The following is a 23,862-nucleotide window of genomic DNA, read 5'->3' as shown; positions in this document are numbered from 1 at the left end:
ACCGATATTCTACATATTCTATATTACCCGGAGATGAATTTTTTATTCGGGCAGTTTACACCCCGAGAAGTCCGACGGGGGCCGTAAATTCGGGATAGTTATCTGTCCGGGGGGCGGGGAGGTGGGTGATTTGCGGCCTGGGTTCGAGAATGTATCCGTTAAATCCCGAAAAATGAGGGCTGGAAATTGTAGTTAATTCAGGTTAATTTACAGTCACTTTCGGCCGTAATTTAATAGTCTTTTTTCCTTTGTTCCAGGTCTTAGGATACGAATAGCAAATTTATTTTTAAAACTACTTACATGCGCTTTGTACATAATACGGGTCATTGCCGATCTGGATCCCACATACGCAACGTGGTAAGTATTAGGTAAGACACGTACTTACGGGTCGCCTCGGCCCCGGGGCCGCGAGGGGGACTTCAAGAGTTTCCTATCCATCGATAACGCCCCCGTGAGAGATTGGACATTTCAGAGCCACGAACTAAACGTCTTTAAGGGGCCGTCAGGGGGTTTTTGGCCCGGGATGATCTGTCTGTTTGACGGGACTGGAACGGACAGAATATAAATAATAAATGACTGGGATTAATAGCCGCGTCGAGGACGATTCAGCTCCGCGGAGGCATCGAGGTACGCAAGTTCCCTTGGGGGTTACGGTGTCAACGGGCAGAGCCGTTCCATGGGCGGAAATTTCACGGGAAACATCCGAAAACGGCTAAATTCCAAAATTGGAAATTATTTCTCACAATCTAACGAGATATGACGCACACGTTTTTTCGCCTGAAAGTGTAATTGAAATTCACGATGTATAATCCATAAATGTGTCCATATTTCTCTTCGGAGGACGTTCAAAATTGGTGTCCGTGCTCATGAAACCCCAATTAGTCCCACGTTTTTGCCGGACCGGCACGACTCATTTGGCAGTCAATTTATCCGTGTAGAGCAGCGCGTTGAATAATTCGTCAAAGGTGATTTTTATTTTATTTTTTGGTCTTTCCCCTAGTTATGGCTGTGTACCGGGCAACAAAACCGAATACATCCTGTCCGCGAACCTGACGGAGGAAAAGTTTCAGGAGAACCCGATCATCAACTGGGACGCCATCTTGTGGGTGAACCGTCCCATCGAGCTATGGGTGGTCCAGGTGGTCCTGGCCGGCGTCAGTCTCATCGAGTCGCTTCTGTTAACATATCTCGGATACAAGGTAGTACCGTTGACACGACTTGTACCACCGTTCCGCACCGGAACCGCCGCAATTATTCGCTTGTTCCAGGGTAACATATGGCAGCAAATTCTCTCGTTCCATTTCGTTCTAGAAATACTGAACACAGTGCCATTTACGGTTACGGTAAGTCTCTTACTTTGAAACGTCTCCCCGATTGCGTTCCAACTTCAGAGCTTACTAAACCCACTCAGCAGGAGTTCGCAATAATCAGCCGACAGATGTTGGTGTTTCTCGCAATATGAGCTCCTATAGTTGATTATGATGATGATTCTTCTGAAGTTCGGCATCGATTTATGTTCGTATCCAGGGGGTAATGTAGGTTAGGTCACGGCTGTAATTTGCCCACACAGTCTAAGAATATAAACAATTCAAAGGTGCATTTACTTCAGAATCGATCGGTATGTCCCTTAATCAGGTGAGTATAAAACAAGATTGTTTCGTGGGTTTGTATATGTAGGGTGTCTCGGGGACAACGGTTGAACGGGTCCAAGGGAGTAAAAGGAATTCGGCCGGAGTTCGTCTGCGACCTCGCGGACATCCGATGAGCACGCGGGCAATCCGACGGGAGGAATCTGGAGAATTTAAGTGGCGACTTCGCGGGGGTCGCCTCTCCCAGAATCCTCCATCGGGCGTCGGTTCGCGTCGGAGTGCCCATTTTAAACGGGAACTTCCTGCGCTTTGAGGGCGGTCGTTTCTCGAGTTGAACGTGTGGTTTCCTTGATAAAAATCGGCGATAGCGACGCGGATTGATACGAGATGAAAAAAAAAAAAAAAAAAAAAAAAAAAAAAGAAATGGCGCCAATGTTTTTGGGATACCCTGTACGCGACGGCGAAAAGGGATTATTGGAAGTAAATATTCGGTTTTATTGCCAAAATCGCGATCGACTTCCGTTGTTTGGTTGAATTGTTTCGAACGCGTTTGTCCATTAGTAAATCCGGAATGTACAACAAACCCTCGAATTCAATGGGCCAGAGAAGAATTGTTAAAATGTTTATGCCCATTTTTATTATTCGATTGACGGGTGTTAACGTTCGCTTTTGGACATTTCAGGCAGGCGACGCGTACCGCGCGGACGTCCGAATGCGATTTTTTCAAATACCTTTTAATTCATTTTTACGTGGCCGCAGAGAGGAGAAGGGGGGCAACGGGCCGGTGCCTGGAATATCGGCGGGGAAAAAGCCCAAAGATAATTTCCCTGCAGCCGTGGTCCCCCTCACGTTCTTCAGCGAATTTGGACGAAATTCAATCGCGTCCTTAGGTTCGGGGCGGACGCGGCGAGTGAAAGCGGGACACGTAGATGCCGGGAAAAATTCCGATTTTCCTCCACCCAGGGCGTCCTTCGGAGCTGATGAACGTTCCGAAGGTTCCGAAAATGTTCGAAAAAAATACCGGAAATGTTCGAAAAAAATACCGGAAATGTTCCAAAAATGTTCGAAAAAAATACCGGAAATGTTCCAAAAATGTTCTAAAAAAATACCGAAAATGTTCCAAAAATGTTCGAAAAAAATACCGAAAATGTTCGGAAAAATGCCGAAAATGTTCCAAAAATGTTCGGACAATTTGAACCACCCCGTGCCAACATGAAATATTTTGCGTGCGCGTGTGTGTCAGTAGCTGTTACTTCTCCTAGCAACACAGCTCTCATTACCCGAGATTAAATACTATGTGAATCAATAACCAGCTGCAGCTCAATTAACCGGACCTTGAACTTTTACAATCTGCTCGTAAACATTTACTATATCGACCGGGTTAAATACTACACACCCCACTAATCTACGCTTATTTCCTCGTCATTATTGTGATTTACCGTTTGCTGTTTAATTGTTTAATAATACCGTGAAAACGCGTGTTTGTATACAGCGCGTTGTGGGGATGGCGCGGGGGGCGAAGGGGGAGGGGAGCGCCGTTGTCCCGGCCCGAAAAAGCGACCTCGCAAAGGCCTCCCAGCCCGATCCAACGCACCTGGAAAGGAACTTCTGTAACGTGAAACGTTGCCCCAAAGTCGGGCTGAATTTTCCCGATAAACCTAATGCATTTTGCATGACCGAAACGGAGGAGGACCCGCCACGGTGTCGTCGATTTTTGACCATTTTCCATAACGTGTTCGAACACGTTAACGAAGGATTAACCCTTTTTCCCGGTTGGGACCCCCTTGAAATGTCCACGATAAATAAGTAATATCTTTAAATGACGTAAATTGAATGAATGTGAATCGGTGGGAATATACATAATGGGGCGACAGCGTGGGTTCATCTTAATTACTGTAAATGGATTCACCTTTTCGGTACTTTCGCCCCCCCCCGCAAGGGGTTGGGGGGGGGGGGGGGGCAGGTGGGAAGCGTTCTATTGTTGAGGGGGGGGGGGCGATCGAGCTGTTGAATTATCAAAAACATTAATTACTCGTTTCGTTTCAGATTTTCTACGCTCCCCTGAGGACGATGTTCATTCCAGTTTTTTTAAACTGTTGGTTGGCCAAACGTTCATTAGAAAACATGTTCGTGAGTATTCAGCCAGTCTAACGTAACGTAGGTTCCGCCCTCATTTGGGGGGCACCCTGACTGCCCGGTTAGTGGTCAGAGCCGTGGGCGCCCGAAAGGCCGCAACTCCCCCCATCGGGCGCCACCGACACGGTTTTTGTCCGGAACCACCGCGGTTCCAATCTCATGAAGCACTGCTTCCTTCCCGCGATAGGAAACCCGCTCCTTCGGCCGGAATTCCTGCGAAATTTTCTGGATCCTATTGACGCTGGCCTACAGGGCGTTCCTGAACATCATGCACGCGCAGAACGGAGTAATTTTGTCGCCCGTTTCGCGCCTAAAAGTTTGTGCGGACGTTCGTCCGCGAACGCTTCGTTGCCCATCCACAGGGTGGTCAAATTTCATGCAATCTTTCCGTCTCCAGTTTCAATCTCCAAGAGACGGTTCCCAACTTTCCAAATTCTTTAAAGCGGAGAGTTACCCATAGTAAATGCGCAAACACGAACGGGACTGACTTTGTCTTTAATTGCTGAGAGAGTCGTGGCCTTAAAGGAGTTGATGCGCAGACGGCCTGCGTTGCGAGGGACGGGGGATAGCCAGCCGCTCGTTTGCCTTCGGTAAACGCGGAAGCCATGCGCGAGTCCGAAGTGCGTGTCTCCGCAAAGCAACGGATTGCGATTAATTTTTTTACCAATGAGGGGGGGTGAATTCCCCCCGAAATCTTGCTACGATTGTAGGTACAGTCCGGGGACAACACCCGGTATTTGCGCGACGCAAAGAATTTTCCCGAGGGGGTAAAAAGGTCCAGGACGACCTTCGCCGCCCAAGTACAAGTGCGACCGAAGCCGACATCGAGGCGGTCGGAAACCTCACGGAGGGAAACCGGCGCACAAGTCTCTGCGAAATCGTCGAGAAACTGAACATTAGTTACGGATGCGTCCGCCGGATCGTGACTGACGACCCGAAAATGCGCAAAGAGTCCGCCAGATGGCTTCCGCGCCCGTCATTGGAGGATCGGGTGCGTTAGGCTGGAGCAAGCGCCTTAGGGTCGCGACTTGTCACCTCGCGACTTCCATCTTGTTTCGACGACGTGCCTGCGGGGCTTCACGATGACGGAACAGAGCAGCTCCCAAACCGACGGGAACAATGCATTTCTAGGGCGGGAGACGGGGTGGAACGGTACTATATGTTTCTCGCTTTAATTAAATAAAGATGGAAACTGTTGCTGAACGAGGACAAATCAAAATTTCATCTGGTAAATCACAGAAGACTTAACTTTTGCCCTCTCGATAATCGCGCGAACGCGGAAAAACTTTGACCAAAAAGTTTCTCAACGTAATGGAAAATTCGCTGTGTATTTTTAAACCCACCGGCGAGGCACCGCGAAGGGGTTCAGGGCGAAAAGGGAGGGCAAGGCTCTCGAGAAAGTTTCACCCTGTAGATTAGCAAGGCCGTTTCGCGCACCGACTGACGTGAGCGGTACAGCGTGGACTACGTTTCGAGTTTTAGCTGCGCATCTGAAAAACTGCAGGAGCCACAAAGGAAAAACCGAAAATTTTCTGAAATTTGAACGCCCCGCTGATCGGTAACGAGCCGTTTACGGACCCGCGTTCGTGCGAACCGTTGGGCGTGAATTGAGCCAAAGAATTCCTCCCTGCCGTAAGTACGTGATATTTAGGTGCACCCTGCACGTCGCGCCTATGGTGTGATTAATAATCTGACGTAACGGGCAACGGTGCCCCACCTTCCCGCATGTCACAATAAGAAATAGCATATGACTCCATCAGGGAGGAGCACCCTCCTATCCGCGATCCGGGTCGTTTGAAATAAACCAATTTATGCGTTATAGAACGATCTCCATAGAGCCATGCAGAGGTCCCAATCAGCTCTCTCGCAGCAGCTGACAATCCTCTCAGCGACGCTCATCTGTCTCGTGTTCACCAGGCAATAACAAACCTTCATCAGAACTAATCACGAATCACCTTCAAATTTCGTCATTGTTTAGTGTCTGCGGGATTCAGCATTTCCAAAGGGCGGGCCATCGCCATTTGAACCTGTTCCAGGCCACCTACTACGTGGTGGTCACCTTCTCGACGGTGGGCTACGGTGACTTTGTGCCGGACATCTGGCCCTCGCAACTCTACATGGTGATCATGATATGTGTGGCCCTCATAGTGCTCCCCACCCAGTTCGAGCAGCTCGCCTTCACTTGGATGGAACGTCAGAAGTTGGGCGGGTCGTACTCGTCGCACCGCGCCCAATCCGAGAAGCACGTGGTGGTGTGCAGCACCAACCTCCACGCCGATACCATCATGGATTTTTTGAACGAGTTCTACGCGCACCCGCTGCTGCAGGACTACTACGTGGTGCTGCTGAGCCCCATGGAGCTGGACACTACCATGAGGATGATTTTGCAGGTGACGTTGGACGGGGTCGGCGCGGAGGTTCGAGACGAAACGGGGGTTTTTTTTTTTTTAAGGTTCCCATCTGGGCGCAACGGGTGATTTACATACAAGGGTCCTGCCTGAAGGACGGGGACCTGGTGAGGGCGCGCATGAACGAGGCCGAGGCCTGCTTCATTCTGGCCGCCAGGAATTATGCTGATAAGACCGCGGCGGTGAGTGATATTTTTTCAGGGGGGACGGGGAGGTGTGCAGTAAGTGTCAAGGTCGATCGCCAAACCGGACAGTGTGACGATGATGGAACGCGGTGCCGGGGAAGAAGTCGCGGCAACGCCAAGATCGGTAACAGGCCGGCGAGGAAATGGGACAGTTATTAACCTAAATACGTAAAGGGGACGCAATCGTGGGACGGACAAATTAGGCCAAGAAAGTAAACCGACGAGGGCATTAATTAATCATTTCAAGTTCATCACCCGCTAACGGGAGGATAGGTGATCGTTATATTGACGATTGTTATTTATCGTCGGTTGTTTTGTATCTGTTTCGGTGACCCAAATTCGTTTAGAGCTGTAAACATTTCCTGTACGTTCGAGGAACATTGGTCGTTCATTCGTTTATTTTTTTGAGAATTACGCCTCGCACACCTGTAAGCGTTGGCGGGGCGACGGGATCGTCCCGCCAATTTGGGCTGAGTGACGTCGCTGACGACGCCAAACTTCGCCACTCCGGGTGGTGACAAAATGGCGAAGGCGCGAGTTAAATTTAAATCGTCCGCTAAGCTCCGCGGGGCCATGCCGAAATTGTTGATTTTCCATCCGTCACTCGGCCATTGTCGGAAGACCGCCGAAGCGATATGATTTATTTATTTTATTTTTTTTTAGTGAAATGCGTGAATTCCGATTGTAACAAAAAAGTACGGGAACGGGAAATGTGTAGGGAAGTTTCGGTGTAAAGGGCCCCCTAGACGCTCAATTGTATCGCACAATATCGAATATTGCACAAAATTGTTGTGCCTTTGAGAAGTATATCGTGTACATTGCTCAAGTATTGAACGATAATTGTGCTTATTGCAAATCAACTGCACAATACTGCATTATGTGTGCGTGTAGGGACAATATTGCACAATATTTATTGGTTTACACAAAACCACCGTGGCGAAGCGAAATGAAGACCGCGAACTTTTTGCAATTTTATCGTGAATATCCGGCATTATGGGAAGATTAAAAGCGCGGAATAAAGCGATAGAAAATGCAAAAAACCCAAAGAAGTTGACCCGATAGCAGACAAAGAACTGCGAGGAAAAATTGATAATTTTCAGAACTAATTATAGAAAACAACCGAAGAGAGCAGAAGCAGGTGGGGAACTCCCACTGACGACACTCGTGCACCGTTTACTTCACGATTTTACTTAAATTACTTTCAAGTTGCAGTACTTTCTAGTTTAAAATTCACACCGGCGAAGGCGGATATCGCCCCGAAAACATCGAATTGTGCGTGCCAAACAGTATCGAGCGGTCCAATATCGCCCTTGACAGTTTCAACCGCGAACGATCTAAGTTCCAATAACGCATTCACCATTTCGTCACCAAACGTCAAAATTCCTCACCGCCGGCGATTTCGTCCCGCTGACGCTCACCCGAAACGTCGTCCCGTTCCCTTGGAAAGGGAACGGCACGTGGCGTTAAGCGTCCCGCATCCGATCTCCATTTTCGGATAGCAAATCCCCGAAAATCCCCCCCCTTGAATCTTTTCTTTCAGGACGAGCACACGATATTGCGAAGCTGGGCCGTGAAGGATTTCGCGCCCAACGTGGCCCAATATGTGCAGATATTCCGGCCGGAGAACAAGCTGCACGTGAAGTTCGCCGAATTCGTCGTTTGTGAAGACGAATTCAAGTACGCCCTGCTAGCGAACAACTGCACCTGTCCCGGAGCCTCTACCCTCGTCACTTTGCTGCTGCACACCTCACGCGGCCAGTGAGTATCCTCCTCGGTCGGAATTGGGGTATCGCTGAGTTCGGGGTTGTAGGGAGGGGCTCCAGTCGCAGGAGGAATGGCACCGGTTGTACGGGCGCTGCTCGGGCAACGAAATCTACCACATAGTCTTGGGCGATAGCAGGTTTTTCGGGGAGTACGAGGGGAAGAGTTTCACATACGCCAGCTTCCACTCCCACAGAAAGTACGACCTCTCACCTTTCGAATGTTCGACCAAAATAATCGGTTTAAAAAAATAAGGTACGGCGTAGCACTGATCGGGGTACGCCCCGCGGAACTCCCGGAGTTCTACGAGGACACGATTCTGCTCAATCCGGGCCCGCGGCACATAATGAAGAAGAGCGACACCTGCTACTATTTCAGCATCACCAAGGAGGAGAACTCCTCCTTCAGCGTGTCCAACTCGGTGACCAGCAGCAACCCGCCGGCGCCCTCGGAGAAGTCCATCGTCGGCGACTCGAAGGAAGATGGAAAATCGCTGGGTCTCCAGTTTAAAGATGGTACCGCACCCCCTCAGCTTATACTGCAAGTGCCTACGTGTATCAGTGAGTGTTGATATCACTGCATGCTTCGGCGTTTCACCGTTTTTTTATTTCCTTTTTTGACGACGTTTCGATACAGTTTTTGGCGTATGCGATCGGGCTGGCGAAAACGTAAAAAAAAAATAATAAGATGAAAATAGCGAAGACTTCGAGGGGGAATTTCGGTGGTCAACGTTCGGGTTGCCTGGGATTGGGGAAAAAAGAAAAAAAAAACGAAAAAGCGCATCGCACCATTTGGCGCCTTCGCCATTTTGTCGCCATGCAAAGCAGTAGAGAAATTTTTTTTTTGTCTAACTCGGAAAACGTCGAACCGATCTGACGTTTGCAGTCGCATTTCGTTCTCATTTAACGAATTTTGATCCTCCGTAGACCGCTCTGAAATCGCACACTATAAACTAGCACGAAACGCAAGACCGAAATGTAAGTAAAGTAGCGCTGTTTGACGAACATCTAGAACCATTTTGCGATCTAGGCGAAAGTTCGCCTTTAGATTCGTGCGATAACTCACCTGCATTATCGTCATCTTCATCGACGATGTTAAACATTCAAGTTTTGCTCAAGCTTTAAGTGTCTCATGAAAGGCTCCTCATTTATGTGTATTGAGTAATAGCAAAGATTTCATATGTGTCAGCATCCATCTGAAGCGTTTTACTGTTCCATTAAGTGGACCAAGGGCAAATCGATGTTTGACGCTCATCTTGGTATTGAATTGCCTTTGGGATTTCCAAAAGGGGTTGGGGGAGGGTGGGGGTAGCGGACGAAATAACGGGGTGAAACTTTTAGCCACCGGTCCCGTGAGCGACTCCAAACAATGCTTGAAAGAGTCGACCGGATCCATATCGGTGGACATTTCGGTGACCGGGAACCACCTGGAAATTCCCAAGGACAATACGAACCTGCTGTGTCCAGAGGCGATAAATCAAAGAAGGAACTCCCGGAGGCCCAGCATTCTTCCGGTAAAATTCCGTGGAATGAATTAGTGGAGTTTCAAGGGGACATTTGTCAGGTGCCGGATATGTTCACGGGGAGCAGCCTCAACATAAGTTGTCCTCAAGACGTCGAAGGGGATGAGGGCGACGAGAGCGATGACGAGCTCGAGGACGACGTTCCGTGGCGGTCCCCCAGTGAGAAGATTGCGTAAGTCTGAGACAAAATTTGGTGCATGATTCCTCTTGTCATGACGAGCTCTCTCCTCATTAATTCAACCAATAAAGCCGCTTACTAGGTAAATTGTGTCCCTTATCACCGTCCCTTTAATATCGCACCACCTCACATAACGTAGGATGACGTAGTGGCATAAATACCCCCAATACGCTTCTGGCTTCTAAGGGTTGTTCGACTTAATGCACTTTGTCGTAAGTTGAACCCGAAAACGCCCCTTTTGGCATTGCAAACGACCTTTTGTTAGATGAAAAGACCGTTACGTCTCTCTTTATCGTCACTCTGTCCGACCCTGGCACTATTCCTCTAGGTCTAGTCTTTCTGACGATTCCTTGGACCTCGACCGACCTGCATGGCATGATGAATGTCTTAGGTAAGTCCCTCAATTTTCTCTCTCCTCTTTGAACGGACCCGCATGCCTCAGGTTATCTATTTATAGTACTTTATGCTTATACAGGGTGTCACAGAAACGTCGGTACTAGCGGATAGAGCGGCAGAGCTTTGTTTGCCCGTTTCGGTTCTGCGGGGTGTCAAAGTAGTTTACACTCTGCGATTTGCGAATAAATCTCGCAGCTTCCGACTTACGGTTGCACCCTGTACAAGATAGATCCACTTTCTCTCGATGGGGGGCGAACTCATTTACGACATTAATCAATATATCGAAAACCGCCGTAGGACTTATTAAGCAGAGACGCAGGGTGCGCCACTTAATACGTCGGAGTTGGTGCTACTTTTCCTATACAGGGCGTCCCCGAAATAATCGCGCGAGCGAAAATTGGACTTTCGACGTACATTGCTCGGCCCCCGAACGATAAAAACAGTTCCGTCACGTTACACCCAATTTTCCCGCGATATTCGTGGACATCGTGCAGGAATCAGATCTAATGTAACAATTAATTAAATTTCCGTAGCATCGTCAAGGGTTTCCCCCCGGTTTCTCCATACATAGGCGTCAGCCCTACGTTGTGCTACTTGTTAAAGGAGAAAAAGCCGCTCTGTTGCCTGCAGCTCGCCCAAGTGTGCGAGCACTGCAATTACCGGTAAGTGGTCGAGCTCATTAGCGAAGCGAGTGAGTGTCATTAAGGTCCGCTCTCCACGGCCCCAAAAATAGGAACGCGCGAGACTACCAATGGCAGAACAAGACGATCATCTTGGCGGCCGATTTCGCCTCCAACGGCATCTACAACTTCATTATACCCCTAAGGGCCCATTTCCGCCCTAAAACCTCCCTCAACCCAATAATTCTCCTGTTGGAGCGGCGGCCGGACATTGCTTTCCTGGATTCGATCTCCTATTTCCCGTTGATATATTGGATGTTAGGATCAATAGATTGGTAAAAGCTTGGGGGTAAGAGATGGGAATTTGTGGCATAAATCTTTGGCTTTTGGCAGCTTGGACGATTTGTTAAGGGCCGGCATTAATTTGGCCGAGAACGTGGTGGTCGTGAATAAGGAGCTCTCGAATTCCGCCGAGGAGGACTCGCTCTCGGATTGTAATACCATCGTGGCGGTGCAGACCATGTTCAAGTGAGTTCGGTATCGTCAAAGAAATGTCGCAGAAATAAAGAGTCTTTCTTCAGATTCTTTCCTAGCATCAAAAGTATAACCGAGCTCTCGCAATCGTCAAATATGAGATTTATGCAGTTCCGCGCCCACGACAAATACGCGCTTCATCTGTCCAAAATGGAGAAGGTGCCCGTTAAAAAAAATCCCGCCAATTAAGTTTTGAATCACGCGATAATTTTAGAGGGAAAAGGAGCGTGGCTCGCACATTTCCTACATGTTTCGACTGCCCTTCGCCGCGGGGAGCGTCTTCAGCGCCAGCATGCTGGACACCCTGCTCTATCAAGCCTTCGTCAAGGACTACGTCATCACCTTTGTCCGGCTTCTTCTGGGAGTCGACCAGGCACCCGGATCTGGATTTTTAACTTCGGTAAGCGTAAACGGTGACGATTTGTCAATTTATTTCCCTTTTCCGGAACCTCCAGATGAAAATCAACAAAGAGGACATGTGGATCAGGACGTACGGCCGCCTGTACCAGAAGTTGTGCTCGACCACCTGCGAAATCCCCATAGGAATTTATCGGACGCAAGATACGTCACTGACTGACACGTCACACGTGAGTATCCCTTCGTCGACTTGGTCGAGCTGCGTGCGTGTGCCATCGGTGAGTAGCAGCCAAACACAATTTTGTTACTGTGGTTTTGTTATTGTTAATTTGGGAACCCTTTCCATTCCATCCGGCACCGTTTCGGTCTACGGAGAAAGGTTTATTCGAGTACTGATTTGTAAGCAAATTCCAGATATTTAGCCCTCAAAGAGACACCGGCAATATTCAAATTTCGGCCTGTAATGGATGGGAAAATTTTCCAATATTGAATGATGCACTTCCGCATATTTAGTACGCGCTCTTCCTGAATCTAATTTTTGTTTCATGCTAATGTGCCTTTGAGCGTTCCGAACGATGGAAAATTCGCCGCTTCCCATTTTCTGTCCGAAATTTTGCAACAGAAACTTTGGAATTCGTCCGGTAACGTAAAAACAAAAAAAAAATTCGAAGAAAATGGCTACCGGACGCGGTTTTGCCATATTGCCAGTTTTACGACTTGTCAAACTCGATCGGTGACATTTAAATGTCACACATCAGTGGCACGATGGATGTCTCGTGACGTCGTCAATCGGCGAGTAGGAGGTTCGGCTCCGACAGGACCGTGAAGTGTTTTATTTAAAAAAATCTAAATCGCGCTGCTGAAAGAGAGCGGATGGGGAAATTTACCGATATCTCCGCTTCCGCGTGTTCATAACGCGCTCTTCCTGAATCTAACTTTTGTTTCGTGTTAATGGGACTATCAACGTCTACAACATGCGATGGGTATCCCAAATTTAAATTGTAAACCAGCGGTAAATGCAGTGAAGCTCCCCGGCATATTACGAAATCAGTATTGGAATAAACAACGAACAAAATTTAATCGGAAAACTACGACGAATTGGTCGATTTTTTTCAATTTTCTATTCAACACACGAATGTTTTTTCGCTTCTGTGAGGCTGCACAGGAACTGGGATTAAATATGATTACAGCTTCCGATTTCAGTCAGTGTTCACTCTTTTAACGACATTCAATGTACACCGATTGCACACGTGCTAAACTTCGTTATGTGTGAGTAAAAGAGACTTAGATAGATCTGACATTTTTTTTAGAAAGCATTTAATCCTAATTGTTCAGTTTAATTCAAAAGCACGTTATTTTTCTTGTCTTTTTCTTCAAAATTGACTCGAAACGTTCGAATACACAGCATAGTCCAGACCTTTAGCGAGCGGAAAGCGCATTTACCACTGCACCGCAGACGCTCTGCGTTATAGTGTACCTACGCACCCGTCTGAGGGGACTCGAGTGTAGGTTCCAATAACGACGATTTCCGTGCAAAATATACAAGTATTTCCGCATAAAACCAGTGTAGAGAGACAAAGAAATAGTCATTTTTGAATTAAGTTTTACTTACGGCATGCTTTGAAGCACCTGACTCGAATTCACCCATGTACGCACACACACAAAGGTAAGACAGGCCTGTGGGATGACGAATAGAGCAGATTGCATGAGATAGTTATAGTGCTTTAGAATGATAATTCAGATTGGTTCGGGCTAGCAGTGTTCGACTCACGTTTATGTACATATTCGCATATGTATAAGTGGCAAATTGTGGAGTTCCATCAGAGAAGAACATCTGCGTTTCAACCGGTAAAAAAAATCAGTTCCCAGTTGTCAGACATATGCGCAACAAGTCCCGGCGGGCGTACTGCGCGCATCTCCGACGGCCGGGAACCTGCCGCCCTCTCTCGCGAAACGCAGCAGAATGCCAATTGTCAACGTTTTTTCCCTATCAAAGTGGCAACACTGCCGCAATTGAATGTGGACAGATGAATGTATGGTTGCATAACTTACTTCGTTCAGATTCTGAGTAAATCCGATGCCGCCTCGCGACTCGCTCGTCCATTTCCAAATTAACGATGATTGCCAAAGACCTTTTTACTACTGAAACTGCAACAAACACGACTAAAATTTTCTCTCTAGTGGCCTGTTGTAGTGCACGTAATAGTTGCGTATTATTATGACTAGCTTGACGAGGATTTGGGCCCGGACCGAGTGGGGGTAACGTACCGGCCCAAAGAGGGGACCAACTGTCTCGGTTGCAGCAACAGGCGCAGCTCCATGGTAAGCTCATATAGACCCAGCATAGCCTTCACCCTTAGGCATAGGCAGCACTGAATTCCGCGAGTAGTGGGGACTTTTTGAATTTTCCAGTATTCGATCAACATGACTGACGAGGCCAAAGACAACCACAACCAGCAAATAGAACGGGCGGAAATCGCAAATTTGGTACGCTCTCGCATGGAGAGCCTCAATTTGCCCACAATAGATTATAATGACGTCAGCGAGAAGCGCAACAGCCTCAGCTACGTCATAATCAATCCCAGCTGTGATCTTAAGTTAGAAGAGGGTGATATCATGTGAGTGGTGATAGGAATCTAAAGACTTGAGTCACGTTTTCCACTCGCAGATACTTAGTGCGACCGAGCCCGTTCTCAGCTCAAAAAACTTTTGAAAGGCACAACAGTCGTCGAAAATCGAACATCAGCTTTTGCTCGCAGAACCTGCTGCAGCAGTTGGGGAGCACTGCACAGTTAGGGGGCAGTCGCAGGGGGTCGGGATTGGGGCTAAGCGGGTACCAGGCCCCGAGGCCTCCTCCCCTGGCGACGACAAAGTCTAATTCCTTGTCGTTGCCCGATAGTCCCACAGTGAACACTCATCAGAGGGGCCGATCTAATTCTTTGAGAGTGATAGACGATATCTTGTTGAGGAGGTGAGTTTATTGTTTAAAATTCGAAGTTGAATATTACGCGGCAATCTGTTACATACCAACATTTCTAGATCGAATTCCCTCCGCCAAGGGCTACCCAACATCGGTAACCCCAAGCGGAAAAGCAGCCTGGAAGACATCGGTCTCTCCCACTTCTCCACGTCGTTCCAGAACCCCATCAAAATCGCCCTGAACGATAGCATCGGCCTTGAAGTGACCCCACCCGAGGAAGACAGCCCCCCCATAATTTCCAGCAACACACAGCTGGTGGTGAGTCCTCCCATGTTGGGGGGATCGCTGGGAGGACCTCCCCATCACACCGCCAGCACCCTGAGCCTCCAATCTATTGGGGGCGTTAGTTTAGGTGACTTCATTCCTCACTGTTCGTAATCGGCAACTAACCTATTAACGACCGCAGGTCTCATCGCTCCTTCGTTTATGGAACCGATGACGTCGTCGTCGCAAGCGGCCCTCCCTACGTCGTCGGGCGACCCCCAACAACTTCAAGGGACCATCGTATGATATAACCTAATGTGGGGGAAGCGGGGCAGCAGCTTGAGGAGGAAGTGGCTGTAGTCTCGACTCCTCCACCCGGCGGTAGTTGAAGGGAACAGTTTCGCTTTGGGATTTCAGAAAATCGAGTTCTTCTTTTCCTTTCGCGACTATTTCGGTTGTTGTGCGTTGTCGCATCCAACGGGTTTTAGTGAGGAGCATTTAGAGGTGCTAACAAGTGGCTTTAGAGAGTTAGAGGTAGGTAGTCGCAAATATCGCTCAATAGTTCTTCATATTAGAGGCCTTCACTTTGGACGTTTATTGGTAACTTCCATTGCTGCTTAAGTAAATTGACTCTTAGCAGGCTTCGATGGGCTCCATCCAAATGATTCATAGACCAATTTAATTGTAAACATCATAGACTGACAGCAATTTATTGTTATGTACTGTTGAATTGTTTCTATGTATGATCACGTAGGTGTTAGTAAACCGTCCATTATCTAAATTTCTAGATACCCCCAATCTTGACCCAAGATCGTTTCCTATATAGTGTGTCCAAAAAAAATCAAACTCCCGAAAGTGGGAGAGAAATATACTGGGAGCAGGCTGTATAAAAGATTTTCCTAAAACATCCCTGACTCGGCTAGACTAGAACGGAGCGCTGTAAATACCCCCTGTCTCTTATTCGTGCTTAATGGCAGCGATGGTTATTTTGAAGCCGTGAAAGGTATGAGTATACATTGTTTGAAAATCCCACGTTTACAATTTATTAGTCACTCATAGTGATAATTGTTGAAAAAAACTGACTATATAGATGGCTTAAATCTATACAGAGGCATCAGGACATCAAAAGAACGACGTAAATAACTGAGTAAGAAAGGGGAGAATTATCCGCCATTGTGGCAAGAAAACTAGCAAATCTGAGAGCAAACTACAGTTCGATGCACAAATTTAGCGCTGCGACGTCGTTAATCAAGCTGCAACGAAGCTTTCGATTAGGAATAAACATGCAGAAGTTCGGTGAGCTTTTTTTTATTAATGATGGTTCAAAAATGATCCGACAATACCGATCTAAAATCACCATCGATCTACGATTCATTCGAACGAGTCGTGACACACAAAGCCGTCTTTCTAAACCTTTTCGCAATCGTTCACAATCCAAACCCGTTGTTTTCGCAACGCTCAGTTTGTGCGTTAAACGTTACTGCCACCAGGATTTCTCTATTATTCGAAATTGAACCTTCCTGATGCAAGAACGTCTATTAGGTCCTAAATAGTTTTAAGACTGTATTGAGGTCCAATTGTATCGTCTTTAGAGAAATTACCTTAAACATATCTATCTCTATAAGTGAAATATATTTTTCTAGAATAGACCAAAGAGCATCTAAGAATACGAAAAATCGACCAAAAATGCTTTGGTGCTATTGCTTTATTATTAGAGTTGTATATAGTTCGCGAAGGGCACCTTAATTTTCTTTCAGTATTTTGACTTGTATGCATACGCTAGGTCTAGTGCTATTGTTATCCAAATTATGCAGAAATAACTTAAATTCGAGCGTTTGTTCAATAACAAAACACGAGATTTTTCTGTATTATTTTTGGCACATACCATATTTATACGTCATCAAACTGTAAATATTAATCTCATACTGGGGTTTTAGCGACAAAAATATGTTGTTGCAGCTCTTAGGGCGCCTACAGGCGGATACTTGGTCGTACCACTCGGTCGCTACTTAAATCTATCGATTTTCAACCAGAGACGCCCGCCCAACACAAGCGATTCTAGTGTCGTTGATTGTATTCAGTTAATCTATCAGTTTTCGTTGGATGAATGTCTCTCTCTCTCCCTCTCTTCCTCCTCCTCCTCCCACCGCTCCTCTTTTACCCTTTCTGCGCGCGGCCACAGATCGCCGATACAAACGACCGAGTGGCGCCACAGAGTGGTTCGTTTGCGGAAGCCGCTACTTGGCAAACACAACTTAGAATAATAATTAAAAAGAACTTAGCAATAGTAGATTTAAAGAAAATTTTAAAGTTTCAACATTTTTATGGCAATTTGTCTTACTTTTTCTATATTGTAATAAATAAGCTTCATCTTAAGAAAATGATAAAAGTATTGAAGGGATGGTTATGCACACAGTTTATTAGAGAATTGTTTTTAGATGGATTAAACGGAGATATTGTGCCATTTTTAGGTATGTTGAGTAAGATGGTAGACACGCACATGCGGAGCGCGTAAATTACTTATTTATTTCTTTGAACACATGAGCAAGACTATTATTACGGCAATGCGCATTCATGTTAACTACAACTATTGTTAAGCATTATTTGAAGTGCAGAGTAAATTTACGTGGTTATTTGCTCATTTTAAAGCATATCCTTTTTTGATGGTATAATTCTCAACTATATACTCTTAATGCACATATGCTTGTTTTAAATAAAATAAATCATTCATCATTACAAACCAATGTACATATTATATATTAATTTGTTATTTTTACGTTGTCCCTGCTCTAACTGGTAAATAATAGGATTTTCGACGAATTCGCACTACATGGTTCAAATCCGCTTCAGTGATTTCGTCACTAATTTATTTAGGTAACGCCATCTATGTGCCAGTACACCAAATAAGCTTTTTTTACATAAATAAATCTGTAATCGGTAACGCTCCTCTTGTGGCACCATCTAAGAGTGAATGTCGAAAATTGTACATGGTGCGATAACAGAACTATGTCGATTTGTAACACCTAGTGCATCCTGCGCTTGGTAGATGGCGCCACTAAGAATGTGGTTTATAATGATGTTATGATAATTGATTTTAGGCCTAATTTACTCCCACACTTCAAATACTAATAATCAAAAGCATTCATCACGTCAAGAACAGTTACACTAAAAATCTCCCAGTAATATTGATTATTTAAATGGATTTCAGTAATCATAAGTTTGTTTCGAAATATAAATTCTAATTAATACAATGCCTTTCTGCAATAAAAATATATAAAAAAATCGCCTGTTTCGTTGACATCCAAAGTATATTCAGTTCGCCAAAATCGGAGCAATCAAGTGGGAGACGGTATGCTTAGCTGCTAATAGTCCTTGGACCAATTAATTTACTGTTTTCACATTCGAAATTTAACGTTTAATATCAAGTAATAATAAGTGATAATTGAACTGATAATTTGACTTATAATTTGATTGAAAATTGAACTGATAATGAAACTCATAATTGAACTAATTAATGAATTGCTAATTGGACTGATAATTAAACTCATAATTAAACTAATTATTGAATTGCTAATTGGACTGATAATTTAACGTATAATTGAACTAATTATTGAATTGCTAATTGGACTCATAATTAAACTCATAATTGAACTAATTATTGAATTGTTAATTGAATTGATAATTGGACTGATAATTCAACTTATAATTGAACTAATTATTGAATTACTAATTGGACTGATAATTAAACTCATAATTGAACTAATTATTGAATTGTTAATTGAATTGATAATTGGACTGATAATTCAACTTATAATTGAACTAATTATTGAATTACTAATTGGACTGATAATTAAACTCATAATTGAACTAATTATTGAATTGTTAATTGAATTGATAATTGGACTGATAATTCAACTTATAATTGAACTAATTATTGAATTACTAATTGGACTGATAATTAAACTCATAATTGATCTAATTATTGAATTGTTAATTGAATTGATAATTGAACTGATAATTCAACTTATAATTGAACTAATTATTGAATTGCTAATTGGACTTATAATTGAACTAATTATTGAATTGCTAATTGGACTGATAATTAAACTCATAATTGAAATAATTATTGAATTGTTAATTGAATTGATAATTGGACTGACAATTAAACTCATAATTGAACTAATTATTGAATTGATAATTGGACTGATAATTCAACTTATAATTGAACTAATTATTGAATTGCTAATTGGACTGATAATTAAACTCATAATTGAACTAATTATTGAATTGCTAATTGGACTCATAATTGAACTAATTATTGAATTCCTAATTGGACTGATAATTAAACTCATAATTGAACTAATTATTGAATTGATAATTGGACTGATAATTTGACTGATAATTGAACTGAAAATTTGACTGATAATTGAATTGATAATTTGACTGATAATTGAATTGATAATTGTCTTAATGAATTCATATTATTTAACTCACCAAAATTTATGGCTTCTCTGAAGAAATGACTTCTTTGATATTGCAAAACGTGATTCTTCACAACAAATTGTGTTTTTTTTTTCTTATTTTCTATATAAGTATCCCCAAACTTCCCAAGACGTGGAATGGATCAGGGTTTTGAATAGGACAAAATAAAACAAAAAAAAACAATTGGAAAATATAATAAATATTATAATGAAATTTAACCAAAAATGAAAATAACTAAAAAAACCGTAAAAATTGTTTTTACGGGAAATTAGTGAAAATCTTCCAAAGACACCCAGTCTATTGTTTGACGACCGGACGTGTGGGATTTAAGCCTCCACTTCAACCTACCTAATAAAAACCCTTCTCCCCTCTTCCACCACCCGAAACCACTTTCGGACATTTCAACAGGAGTATACCTTTTCGCCTGAAATAGATACGGACACGACTCAGCAGCCACTCTTTTTTTTTTCGTTTTACCTGGCAATCTTTACTCTCATTATATTTTCAATCATTCTCTCAGACATTCCCTACTTCTTCCTTTCCACCAACTCGTTTCCTATTGTGCTTCGATCCAGCTCGAGTCACCCTTCCTTCACCGCCGTACGATAGTCCTCTCATTCTGGACACACCCACAGCATGTGCTCTGAGCGTGTCCTCCCTTTCGACGCAGAATCAACATTCAGCACTCCCTTCCACTCCGATCTGCCTCAAGTATTTCCCGAACATCCCGTCGCCGGTAAACGCCTGGAAAGCATGTAACCACTCTTCGTCCACTCACACTCGTATCACCTACGAATTCTGGGTATGAAGGTTTTTTACTCATCCTTTGTACCTCACCCATTACCTCGCTCATTCCTCCATCACCCACTGTCGCACCTCTTTCCTATGCATTCTCCCTTTCTCCCACAACACTCTCCTTTCCTTCAGTCTTATCCTTATCGGAGATATTTTGGCTGAGGCCAACACCGCCGCAGCCAGCGCCGTCCTGTAAGCAGTACTCACTCAGAGCGCGAGCAAACAATTTGCTCTCTCCAAGATGGCGTCGTACTTCCTGTACATCAGCTCCGTCCACCAATCAGGAGCCACGTACAGCAGGGTTGACAATGCCGTCGTCATTTTCTTTTTGAGGTACGCGACCCCAGGGATAAAAAATTTTGTCGGCAAGACGTACTGCAGTTCGTACTACCAGCCTGTTATGGGGTTTCACTCACTAAAAAAAACCGTATTTGCAAAGGATTTCGAGCCAGTGCCCGAATCCTTCATCGTGCTTTTGGGCCGCTTTTTGTTTTTGGCATCAGATAACAGAGTCGAGCGGTATTATCGCGTTTTACTCTGCTATCGCTTTAAGCCTTTGTTTTTGTACCTCTCTGGGATGTTCACGATGTCGCCTCCTCGATCTTTTGTACCCCAAACCGTTAGCCCTTGACAGCATGCCCTGGAGTTTTCGTTCACACGCGTTACCTTTCGGTCATTCGTCAGGTTTACTTGCCAGAGCGAGCATCCCTACCGAATCACACTCTCAAAATCCACCAAAACCTCAACTAATCTAACCAAACTATTCTTACTCTAACAAAGACTTATACTTAAAAATACGATCAACACTCCATTGGAAATTAAACAAATAAACTGTTGATTATCGACAAGTCGTACACTTCAAAGATATACTCATCCCTATTTATGGTGTTTTCAAATATAAGACGAATCCAGTTACAACTCCATCTACTCCCTTCTTACCAGGCGAATATCTACTACACTTCTTTATTATGATAGAATCATATGGAGGCTAGATTCAGGTGTATATTGAATTTTACAATTGGCAGAATAGCTACAATTCTCCATTAAATTCTTTTTTAACAACCCTTTGTAGAAATACTAAACAATGTCTGATTGGGATACTGTAACCGTTTTGAAGAAAAAAACCCCTAAGGCTTCAACTATGAAAACTGAGAAGGCCGTAAACGCTGCGCGACGACAGGGCATCGCAGTGGACACACAATTAAAATGTGAGTTGGATGATCCCCTTCTTCGGGGTTCCACCAAATTGCGCTTTTCCAGGGGGAGCAGGCAGCAATAAACAGCACGTCACCACCAAAAACACTGCTAAACTCGACCGGGAAACCGAGGAATTGAAACACGACACAATCTCATTGGACGTGGGAAAGATTATCCAACAAGGTCGACAACTCAAGGGCCTCAGCCAAAAGGAACTGGCCACTAAAATAAACGAGAAACCACAAGTCATCACAGACTATGAGGCAGGAAAGGGGATACCCAACAATGTAATCCTCGGAAAGATTGAAAGAGTGATTGGAACAAAACTTCGGGGAAAAGACAAGGGAAAACCCATGCTACCCATTGGAAGCGGGAAGAACTAGGCACGATCAGACAGATTGACAAATTTTAATAATTACTCTCGTGGCTAATTTAGTTTTGTCAATTGGAAATCTGGTTTTAAAATTAATTTTTCCCTTTGTCTCATAAAGGAGATCGAATACGTTTTAATTTGTATGTTATGAGGGATCTTGGACTGCCACCTTCCACCATAGGTGTGTGCATTTATTTGGGATGCCGGCTTTAACCATAAAATTGTTTACAAATTTGATTTATATGTTATTTAAGCAAAATTGTAAAGTTACTTATTAACATTCTTTAGACAGGAATTGCTTTGTTTTATTGAGAAATTCATCAGTGGCAACTGAACAAAGACATAATCATCAGTATGCTCTCCTTGGGAATATTGGATAATTTAATGATTTCTGCGATTAATTTAATCTAAAATCTATACTTTATAAAGCATTAAATGGAAATGCCGGAAATCTTTAATGGAAGGGAAGTTAACAAAAATCCTTATTGTACAAGTTTTATTATTATCAGGAAAAAGGGGTTTTTACACCATCCTCCTAAGAAGCTCATTGATCTTGTCTTCTCTGTTGCCAAAATCACCACCTTCAACGTAATGATTTGTCTTCTTGCGCCAGCCACCAGTTGGGGTGTTTAACTTTAAAAAAGACAAAAAAACATATGTATAGCAAAAAGAAATACCTGAGTAAGAAACATCCTGTACCATTTGCAAAAAGACTGTAAACCTATATCAAAGGAAAAATGGTAACAGTGTTTTTGCAGTGGAATCAATTTACCAACTGTCTTTAACACATCCCCCACTGATCAAAGGACAACATGTAGATCAAGTTGGCTAGGACTAACCAGAAAACGACTCACCTTGAAAGGCCACAAAAAATTAGAGGCATATTTAAACTTAGTGCCTACAGTGAAAATCTCATGGATCAAATCCTCTACGCAAATAATCCCCATTCGGCCTAATCGGTTTTCAATAATCTGGTTGCTCGTGATGGGAATCCTTTGACCATTAACCTTGGCGAAACCCCTTTTATAGATCAATTCCCGAACTGACTTTAAGTTGGGGTAGCCCCAGGTAATGTAAGGCTCACAGATTCGAAGCATGTTAATGGTGGCTTTATTAAGGCGCACAAAAACTCCATTGTTGATTTGGAGGAGCCTGAAGAGCTGCAAGACTTTACGGACTTTGGGTGCTACTTTGTTGATACTAAAATTAAAATTGGAGTTTATTGCTATTTGTGGGATTCCCAACTGGGCAAAAATACAACTGAATAAGTAGACAAATGTTAGAAATGTTTACAATGCCTTTAGCTATCAGCTAGCTAGGACATGAACAAAAAACTAGTCAATTTAAGACAGCATGGAAAGTGGTTTTGCAAATAAGCAGCAAAACCACTATAGAAACCATCTACGTGCGTAAAAGCAAGATCTCTAGTAACGAGTTGAACTTACCCCTTGATCCGAATGACAAAAACCAACTTAGCTTCAGCAGCCACATAGAAATTACCCTTATTTTTCGCCTGTCTGATAAGTCTGATCTCATCACGTTCCTTTAATCTGTACTCTTTAACATACTGTTCGGCCCTTTTAAAGATATCTTTCTTCTTCTTGATCAAAGCGGCCTTCTTCTTGATGGTCGATTGGAGCCTCTTGGCACGAGAAGCCGCACGCCTTTTGCGGTGCTTTAATACCGCTTCGGGCACTGCAGGCAGTCCTTTAACCGTTTTCGTTTTTTTCTCCACCCTGAAAATCAAAGAAACTCATTTTTACTGCTTCTTCAAGGCACCTTACTGATGTAAACACTACAACTTTTAGAAAAACATTTATCGGTGCTATAGGGAAAAAGAGTGGAAAATGTTTAAGAAAATGTCAAGGAAAACATTAAAGGTGATGAAAAATAAATTTGAAAACGAAGAAACTCCGGTGAATTTTTGGATGATTAGGAATTTGTATTGAATAAAATAACTTACGTCGGGGCCATTTTAATCTAAGGCTAGGAAGAATTCCAGTGGTGTCAATATTTAGGCTATGTAAGGTCAATTGTTAAGATGACATATGACATTATCATTTGATATTTACAAGTTGGTAAGGTGTAGACAACGTCGACATCTGGTAAATGGTAGGTATAAAATGTTTATACACTTTTTCGTAT

General features: G+C 44.0%; 3 protein-coding genes across 15 annotated transcripts in view; 2 read left to right on the top strand and 1 right to left on the bottom strand.

The window, feature by feature from the left end:
• The window catches only part of SLO2 (slowpoke 2), a 29,214-nt gene extending 11,604 nt beyond the window's left edge, over positions 1-17,610 (top strand). For 8 of the 13 annotated variants that reach the window (XM_066291678.1, XM_066291684.1, XM_066291690.1 and 5 more), the window contains 24 exons: positions 258-357; positions 1,001-1,199; positions 1,269-1,343; positions 3,636-3,719; positions 5,548-5,642; positions 5,704-6,115; positions 6,178-6,315; positions 7,859-8,076; positions 8,129-8,278; positions 8,335-8,639; positions 9,420-9,592; positions 9,643-9,773; positions 10,108-10,170; positions 10,709-10,837; positions 10,909-11,130; positions 11,189-11,323; positions 11,377-11,488; positions 11,544-11,729; positions 11,785-11,964; positions 13,913-14,008; positions 14,099-14,304; positions 14,355-14,657; positions 14,726-15,018; positions 15,073-17,610. In XM_066291678.1, coding sequence (XP_066147775.1) covers positions 258-357; positions 1,001-1,199; positions 1,269-1,343; positions 3,636-3,719; positions 5,548-5,642; positions 5,704-6,115; positions 6,178-6,315; positions 7,859-8,076; positions 8,129-8,278; positions 8,335-8,639; positions 9,420-9,592; positions 9,643-9,773; positions 10,108-10,170; positions 10,709-10,837; positions 10,909-11,130; positions 11,189-11,323; positions 11,377-11,488; positions 11,544-11,729; positions 11,785-11,964; positions 13,913-14,008; positions 14,099-14,304; positions 14,355-14,657; positions 14,726-15,018; positions 15,073-15,176 — 4,109 coding nt within the window. In that variant the 3' untranslated portion in view covers positions 15,177-17,610. The remainder of the gene's footprint in view (positions 1-257; positions 358-1,000; positions 1,200-1,268; positions 1,344-3,635; positions 3,720-5,547; positions 5,643-5,703; positions 6,116-6,177; positions 6,316-7,858; positions 8,077-8,128; positions 8,279-8,334; positions 8,640-9,419; positions 9,593-9,642; positions 9,774-10,107; positions 10,171-10,708; positions 10,838-10,908; positions 11,131-11,188; positions 11,324-11,376; positions 11,489-11,543; positions 11,730-11,784; positions 11,965-13,912; positions 14,009-14,098; positions 14,305-14,354; positions 14,658-14,725; positions 15,019-15,072) is intronic. The other 5 variants (XM_066291683.1, XM_066291691.1, XM_066291679.1 and 2 more) reach the window with 4 other exon arrangements.
• A 3,512-nt stretch (positions 17,611-21,122) lies between these two features.
• On the top strand, positions 21,123-22,012 carry mbf1 (multiprotein bridging factor 1). Its single transcript, XM_066291809.1, has 2 exons — positions 21,123-21,355; positions 21,408-22,012. Exons 1-2 carry the CDS (start codon positions 21,232-21,234, stop codon positions 21,725-21,727), a joined length of 444 nt encoding a protein of 147 aa, XP_066147906.1. The 5' UTR covers positions 21,123-21,231; the 3' UTR covers positions 21,728-22,012.
• Positions 22,013-22,198: 186 nt separating this feature from the next.
• Positions 22,199-23,814, bottom strand: RpL7 (ribosomal protein L7). The gene is made up of 4 exons (XM_066291808.1): positions 23,681-23,814; positions 23,163-23,453; positions 22,572-22,917; positions 22,199-22,350 (listed from the first exon to the last, which is right to left on the bottom strand). Exons 1-4 carry the CDS (start codon positions 23,689-23,691, stop codon positions 22,240-22,242), a joined length of 759 nt encoding a protein of 252 aa, XP_066147905.1. The 5' UTR covers positions 23,692-23,814; the 3' UTR covers positions 22,199-22,239.
• Positions 23,815-23,862: the final 48 nt, after the last annotated feature.

Source organism: Euwallacea fornicatus, chromosome 17, assembly GCF_040115645.1.
Source record: "Euwallacea fornicatus isolate EFF26 chromosome 17, ASM4011564v1, whole genome shotgun sequence".
NCBI lineage: Eukaryota > Metazoa > Arthropoda > Insecta > Coleoptera > Curculionidae > Euwallacea > Euwallacea fornicatus.
This window is presented reverse-complemented; position numbering and strand designations above follow the sequence as displayed.